Source organism: Brassica oleracea, unplaced genomic scaffold (genome assembly GCF_000695525.1).
Source record: "Brassica oleracea var. oleracea cultivar TO1000 unplaced genomic scaffold, BOL UnpScaffold01008, whole genome shotgun sequence".
Taxonomy (NCBI): Eukaryota; Viridiplantae; Streptophyta; class Magnoliopsida; order Brassicales; family Brassicaceae; genus Brassica; species Brassica oleracea.
Window position 1 is genome coordinate 26,848 of NW_013617586.1, and position 8,448 is coordinate 35,295.

General features: G+C 34.4%; 1 protein-coding gene across 1 annotated transcript in view; it reads left to right on the plus strand.

The window, feature by feature from the left end:
• Positions 1 to 6,722: 6,722 nt before the first annotated feature.
• The window catches only part of LOC106320672, a 2,425-nt gene continuing 699 nt past the window's right edge, over positions 6,723 to 8,448 (plus strand). The window contains exons 1-2 of the mRNA XM_013759038.1: positions 6,723 to 7,237; positions 7,308 to 8,435. Of these exons, the coding sequence (XP_013614492.1) occupies positions 6,723 to 7,237; positions 7,308 to 8,435 (1,643 nt within the window). The remainder of the gene's footprint in view (positions 7,238 to 7,307; positions 8,436 to 8,448) is intronic.

Sequence of the window (8,448 nt, forward strand, 5' to 3'; positions counted from 1 at the left end):
CGTCTGGAAAGTCTTCCCAGCTGGACGACTTATCGGACGACTTAATTAAGTCGTCTGGAAAGTCTTCCCAGCTGGACGACTTATCGGACGACTTAATTAAGTCGTCTGGAAAGTCTTCCCAGCTGGACGACTTATCGGACGACTTAATTAAGTCGTCTGGAAAGTCTTCCCAGCTGGACGACTTATCGGACGACTTAATTAAGTCGTCTGGAAAGTCTTCCCAGCTGGACGACTTATCGGACGACTTAATTAAGTCGTCTGGAAAATCTTCCAGCTGGACGACTTAGTAGACTTTCTAGACGACTTATAATTAAGTAGTCTGGATAGTCTTCCCAGATGACTTAATTATAAGTCTTCTACTAAGTCATCCAGCTGGAAGAATTTCCAGACGACTTAATTATAGTTCTTCTACTAAGTCGTCCAATTGGAAGACTTATCAGACGACTTAATTATAAGTTTTCTTCGAAGTCGTCCAGATTGAAGTAAATACCTGACTGAGGATAGCCTCTTTAAAGAATATGCGTCCTTTGCGACCCTTGTAAGCCAGTATCGGTGGAGACGAATTGTTTGGGAGAGGATTACCATAATTAGCACCCAATTCCGGCAGATCTGTGTACACCCAGAGCTGGAGAGCTTGCGCAAACCCATTAATAGTGTAACAACCCGAAATATCTTTTCCTTTCACAGAGTCGATCAGCACCTTAAACGCGACTCTCCCCCATGGATAATTCTCAAACCGTTCTAGCTCCATCACTAGCCTTGCCAGACTAACCCGTGTAGGGGTTGAATACTTTCTCCCTTCAATGCTGCTATTATCTCCTAAGCCGCTTGCGATCATCCCGAGACCACCCTTCGCATCTCTCAAATGCTGCTATTATCTCCTGAGTAGATGGCCCAGCTTCGACCTGAACTCCCAACATCCCCCAGAAAGAAGTTAACCCCTTTGTAACAACATAGTGAGGTCTCTCAAGGTCCTCGATGTACTCGCAGTTTAGACCAGTGAGGTGTTCAAACTCTAACAGTGAAAACCTCACAGGTTATGGACCAACGAGACTCCACAGCTCATACTTCTTCTTTATGTCCAGCTGGAAACCGAGCATGTAGTGAACCAGCCTTGAAGCCCAATCAAATCCCAGCTCTTGGAACTTGTCCAGCTGGAAGACTTTCCCGACGAGTTAATTATAAGTCTTCCAAGACTTCCAGTAGAACATTTTAAAGACAACGTTTTATGTTCATCTTTTCCTCAATCAATCACTCGACAGTAAGAGATATAACTTACCGGCGGCAGAGTTCAACGAGACGCCTCTGAGAGAATGAGCGCTAGGGTTTCCTCTCAGATCTTAAATAGAGGAAGCTGCTGTGAGAACGGTGGTGAGAATGACGGTGATAACAGCGGAGAGATAACCGGTGGTGAGAACGATGGATTAGAGAGAATCGACGGAGATTAGAGAGAATCGACAGAAATCGCCTTTGAGAGAAACGGCGTTAGGGTTTTTTGAATTTCGGGAAAAAGTGAATAAAAAAACACCTTATATATGTCCGGTAAATAATCCGGTTAGGTTTAAAAGTTCATTGTAAAATTAAAGGTTCGGTCCGGTTTGGACGACTTACTAATAAGTCGTCTGTTGAATATTGTACATCAGACGACTTACAAGTAAGTCGTCCCAGACCCTAAATTTAACCCCTAAACTAAATTGACTAAATTAACTAACTAACCACGTTATAAAGTCGTAGTTATACTTAAGTAGTGTTTACTATATACAGAAATAAACATACTTAGGTAAATTTTAAAGTGTTCAAAAAAACATTTATGCATTCCAAAATCTAACCCTAAGAACACATACAATACTACAACATATGTTAGCAAAACCTAAACCAAAGAATATCATGACTCACTACTTTCACTCATCTATGTTGAAAACAATTAACTTTGGTTATATATCTTAATTTATATCTCTTAAAACATATGTTAATTATATGATTTCAATTTTTCACTTATCAAAATATTTCTTACAAAAATTTTAAATTATTTCTAAGTAGAACTAGACTATACGACTTTCCAGTAAGTCGTCTGGACGACTTACGGGGGATAGAAACGTAAAAAAATTTCGGTTTTTTTGTTTGTTCACAAGGGGCTGGTAGTAATTTCAATAGTTTTTTAGGTTACTTTTGCATTTGATTCAGTTTGAGTTTAGTTTTGCATTTGAAATCAAGTTGTGAGTCATATTTGGCAATTTTCTCTATCTTACAGCATAAACTTCTGAATACGGAAAGTTTTTAAATAAGAACTTTCCCAAAACAAAATTATGGTTTCCTAACTAAAACGGCCATCACTTTCTAGTTTCTAACATACGTTTGTCGATCATAAAGATGATACGAAAAGCTGACTCTGAGATCTTTCCAGTGATACCTAGATCACCTTTTGGTCATTTCTAGATTGACGGGAAATCACTCTTCAGGTTGACTGCTCATAAATTCATCTGGAGAGATAGTATCAGAGAAGCAACTATAACTCTAAAAAAATTCTAAATGATGACCTACTCCGTGCTATTGATAGATCTATGAGTGGAGAGCTTACCCTAACAGTTTGGATTCGAAATTCATTGTTTTGGTAAATTCGTTTTCATGTTCTCCCAAAACGTGTCGGCGTACTTTATTCTCTCATTTCTGTAGATTTGATGGCTGGTGGCGATTAATAGCTGCTCTGTTGACATTCGACAGTGATTCACTATTTCACCATTCTAAAAGACTGTCAAAAATCGCAATAATTTTTATTTGAATAGAAAAAGATAAATGTTTTAATGGAGATAGGCTTTAGTTACTGTGCGAGGTTATTACTCCGATTTCTTAGCCGAGGTTTTTAACTCATGATTTGATATTTTTTTGTTTTTTTTACACTTTTCGACTAAGATATGGTTCTTATATCTCTTATTTAATAGATGGTTTTTAATTTTTCTTAGTTAAAATCTAAGAAAAGTTAAGAACTGTCTCTTAGCCGATCTAAGAACCCTAGTTAAGAGATTGAGGTTAATAATGGTTTAATAAGTAATTACAAAGTTAGTGAGTACACAATCATTTATTAAGATGTTAATTGACATTTGTTTTCTAACGATAAAATCGTTGGCAACGTTACCGTGGGACATTTTAATAATAACTCTTGGCCCGTTAATTATTGTCAAAGAAAACTGGCCACGTTAACCTCAAATCCTTTAACAACTGTCATCTACTATATAATGGTAAAGTATTTACCGACGTTGTCTTGTACGTATGGACAATATTTTGTAAGGAAATTAGGTGAGATATACATGACCGGTCCTAGGCCAAGCCTAATGAAACATTTGACTCAGACTCTCAAAATTTTTGAAAAATTTTATATGTAAATAGGTCTCCAAACTTTTAAAAAAAAATTCTATGCCCCCGAACTTTTGAAATCTTTACTAAATAGTCTAGGACCCCTAAAATCTCAAGGCCGGCCCTGGAGATAACCAACAAAAACTATAATTCACTCCCTAACTAAAATCACATTTTTTCTCCTCTTTTTTTTCTTTCTACAAAATTAACTTCTTTTTTTTGTTATTTCACAAATAAGTCCTATTTTATACTCTTGTTTTTTTTCATGGTCAATATATATTCTTATTTTACAAAGTTTTTATAATATTATTTAAGTTAGTTCCTACGTATAAAATTCACGTTAATTCACATGATGGTAAATTACGTTAATAACCTAAATGAGTTACAATTATTATGTAATTGTCATTATCAGTATTTCTATTTTACTTTTTCATTAGTTTTTTATTTTATTTTTCAAAATAACAAAAAGGAACATATCTATAAATATTTTTAAAGCTATTTGGATTTTTATTTTGTAAACCATACTTAAGTTATTTTTTTTCAAAAGTCAATAAAATATGTATACTTGATTAGTAACAATTATTTTAACAATTAATTACTTCAATTACAACATTATATTCCTTTATATTTATAATAATATTACAAATGTCTGCTGACCATGGAAAGAATTTTGGATCGTTTATGGTCTACTGCGACCACGAAACATTTCAAAGAACCCACTACATCACTCAAGGTCCAAAAACATTGATATGGAACTAGTTTAAGAACAACATGTAGTGGTTGAACAAAGTGTCACTGAATTGAAATTATCTGATTTATTCAGAAAACTACATTCGAGTTTGTAAACATAATCAAGAACAGCTCTCTTCTGGATAAGTGTTACCGATTATACATACATCTTCCTCTAGCTCTGCGTCTTCCTCTGGCTATATCTCTTCTTCATCTTCCAAGCGATTCTCCATTTTCTAACCATTCATACATACCTTTTCTTCTAGCTCTGCTTCTTCTTCTTCTTCTAGCTCCTTTTTCGTTTGAAAAATAGAAAGAAAGATTTTTAGTAATTGGGTAGTAGTGATGATCAGAATCATGAACAATCACAATAAATTATCAGCCATTTATATATCTCTTAGTATATCCTAAACATTTTTTTTGTGAAATAATTTACTTATGTGTTATCACCATATCCATATTTAACACCTATAAATTTCTTTAATTAACAAAGTAAGACAGCAATAACAAAATAAACAAAAATACAAAAAAGTAAATTACAAAGTCTTTAAATTTATATATTAATAATATATTTATTATTTTATAATTTCTATAAAATTTTCAATCCAATCAAAAATAGAAATATCAAAATAAAAAGATTTAAATTTTTTTTGTCACAAGTTTAAATTGGAAGGTTTAAACCAAAAAAGAAAATTACCCTTTTTATGATAATTGATTTTTGAAATATTATTTAAGTAATTTTCTTTAATATTTAATATTTATAAAATTAATATTAAAATACAATCTAAAATTAAAAAAACAGAATATATAAAATGAGATATTTTTTACTAATTTTGAACTTATGTTAAATATACAGGTAATACCTTCTTTTAGTAGTATAATATTTTGATAAAATAATCATGTGAATAATATTAAATTTTCACAATATTTTTATGTCAGACTCAGAATATTTATATTTAAATATAAATTTATAATATTATATTATATTATATTATATTGTATTATACATTTAACTACTAAGATATCTTTCCATTCAATATTTAACAATAATATAATGAACAAGAAAACAAAATATTTCATACAATATTAGAATAAAACAATATAAATTGATTTCTATATTATATAATTTAATGCTATTATATGACATAAATATTAATAATAAAAAAGATCACATAAAATATGAAAAATAAAATATAAATAACAATAATTTAAGAATAGGAAATGGAATCTATAAATATTTTATTTTTATTTTTTTAGTTTATTGATAGTTAAATTTTTTATACAACAATATAATATTTTAATTTATTACATGAAATTTAAAATTTAAATATAAAACTAAATAAGAAACTTTACAAAAATGAGAAAATGAAAAGGAAAAAAAAAACAAAAAAAATTGAAATAAAACAAAAATGACCCAAAGATATTGTTGTCACAGTGGGGTCCGTCGCAGGAGAAAAGAGAAAATAAAAAAAAATAAGAAAAAGAAAAGGAAAAGGAAAGGGGAGCATTTGAAAGTAAATTATATAAGGGGTAGTGAGAATAAGTAATGGTAACGAGAATGATTTTTTTGCCAAAATGGCATATCGAGTGAATGTCTTTTTTTATGCTTCGATCTCTTTTTTTTTTATCTATTTTTATATCATTTGATCTCGGAGGATAACAAGTTAGCTCACAAGGTTTTTCACAAAGTGGATCACAAGTTGGCTCACAAGGTTGATGATCATGGGATGGATATGTTACTTATTGTGATATTCGTATTCAGCTGATTCTACTTTTTGTTGTGGACTTGGGTCACTTAGAATGCATCCGTTGTTGTCGCACGATAGTGTAGGATGCATTTTGTTTGTAACTTATGTGAGATAAGCTGTCAAACTTTGTTGGATTCTTTTTGTTGTACGTAATGTGCTTTTGTTAGTGTCTAATACGTCTTTGGTTACCAAAGACAATGAAAATAGCATGGTCAATGTCAAAGATACAAGAGCTCAAACATAAACATAGATTACAAATGAAACAAAGATGCAAAAGTTTAACAGAAACAGTTTTTCAAAAGAGACTAAGAAGAGCTTAACAGAAACATTTGTAAGATCAAGAATTGTGAGCTTGTTCGTTCTGAGCCAAGAGTGTGTTACACATGGTGATGAGTGTGTAACATAGTACGTTAAGTTTGTTACGGCGTGATGACGTGTCACAAACTTATGGAAGTAGAAGATATTGCTTTGGCGCGAAGCAAAGAAGATCTTCTGTTGACGATATTTTAGGAAGTAGAATATTGTCTTTCACGGGTACTTAACGAGGGAACCTAGAAGTGTTTTAGGTTAAGCGTTAAGAGAGTAATAGCTAGAGCAAGAAGTTTGTTCTTGTCGGCTACAGAAATCGAGTGAAAGGTTTTCAGCTTGGGTTTCTGTAATTTAGAGATTAGAAATTGGTCTGTCGCTAGTCGTGTGTGAGTGAGCATAAACCGGATTAAACAGATCTAGGAGGATTGTTTAAAAGATTTCTAATATACAAGAAAGTGTTCTTGAAAGACTTGTGTACGGTTCATATTTGTGTGTCTCTGAACTTTTATTTGGTATCAGAGCAGGAAACCTCTGTGGTATCAAGTACTACTAACAGGTTGAGATCCTGCAGATTTCATGGACACCATGAAGGAACTCTTACACATTCATAAGCCTATCATGCTGGACAGTACCAACTTTGGTCACTGGAAAGTGAGGATGCAACACATCATCAGAGGAGTTGATGAAGATGCTTGGACGTCTGTAGAAGATGGTTGGAGTGCTCCTACCGTTGTCTTGGAAGATAATTCTGTTGGTCCAAAGCCTAAAGACCAGTGGACTGATTGTGAGAAGAAAGCGTCTAAGTTCAACTCTAAAGCTCTAACTGTCATATTCTCGTCAGTAGATGTTGAGAAGTTCAAGATCATACAAGGATGTGAATCTGCCAAGCAAGTGTGGGATACGCTCATAAATCACTTTGAAGGAAATACCAGTGTGAGAAGGACACGCCTTGATCACCTAGCCTCCAAGTTTGAGAACCTGAGAATGAGTGATGATGAGCCGATTGATGGATTCATATGCAAGATCAGTGAATTGGCAAGTGAAGCGTCTGTTCTTGGCAAGAAGTATGAAGAAAAGGATTTGGTGAAGAAGCTGCTAAGGTGCTTACCACCACGATTTGAATCTTATAAAGCTGTTCTCACACTTGATGTTGACACAGATGAGATGAAGTTTATCAGACATTCTGAAGGTGCATCATCTTGAGAAAACCGACCGACAATCTACTAACCAGAAGAGCATTGCCTTCACAGCTGAGTCTAAGGATGATGGTCGAGTCACTAAGATTGAAGAGAATCTGAGTTTAATGGCTCGAAACTTCAACAAGTTTGTCAAGCGTATGGAGAAAGGTGGTGGTAGATCCAATGGACGCTACCAAAAGAATGATGATGAAAGGGCCAGCTCTCAGCACTCAAAGCAGGATTCTAGCAAGAACACAAAGAAGTGTCATGAGTATAAAGGTTACGGCCACTTCAGAAGCGAGTGTCCCCTTGCTAAGAGAAAAGAGCAAAAATGTATTGAGTGTAAAGGCATTGGGCATACACGCAGTGAGTGTCCTAGCATTCTCAAGAAAGAGAAGTCTCTCATGTGCTTCAGTGACACTGAATCTGAAAGCGGCAGTGACGAAGGTGAGCTGCATCTAAACTTCATGGCTCTAATTGGTCAAGAAAGTGGAAAAGATTCTAATGCTTACAGCGAGGATGATGATGATCTTGAGCAAGATCTTGAAACTGAGAACAAGACTCTATTTGACAAGTTCTATGATCTCAGTCATGAGAATCTCGAGCTTCTCAAGGAGAAAGCACTGCTGAAGGCTCAGATTAACATACTGGAACTTGATCAGCCTTCCACCAAGACAAAAGCTTACTCAATTGACCGAGGGTCGGATCAAGAAGTTCTTGCTCTTAAGAGAGCGATGACAGAGCAGGAACGAGTTCGTAAGGAAGCTGAAGCACTCGTACAAAGGTTGAGCGATCTCTTAGTCGTAGAGACTGATCGAAGTAGGCTACTCGAAAGTCACCTAACTGAAAATCACAAGAAGTTTCGCATGCCCTCAGCTGGTACTGCAACTCTTGATCACATACTTACATTGGGACAGTGTCCGAGTCTCAACATCGGCTTGGGATATAAAGGATCTTCCTCAAAGGCTACTGAAACGAAGTTTGTGAGGGAAGCTCCTAATGAAGAAAAGAAACCTGAAGAGAAAGGGGTCCCTGCTGAAAGAAACGAGAATGTCCTTCTTAAACCAAGAAGACGTGGAAACAGATGTCATTTCTGTGGGAAACGAGGACACAACGCTAGGTTATGTTACTTT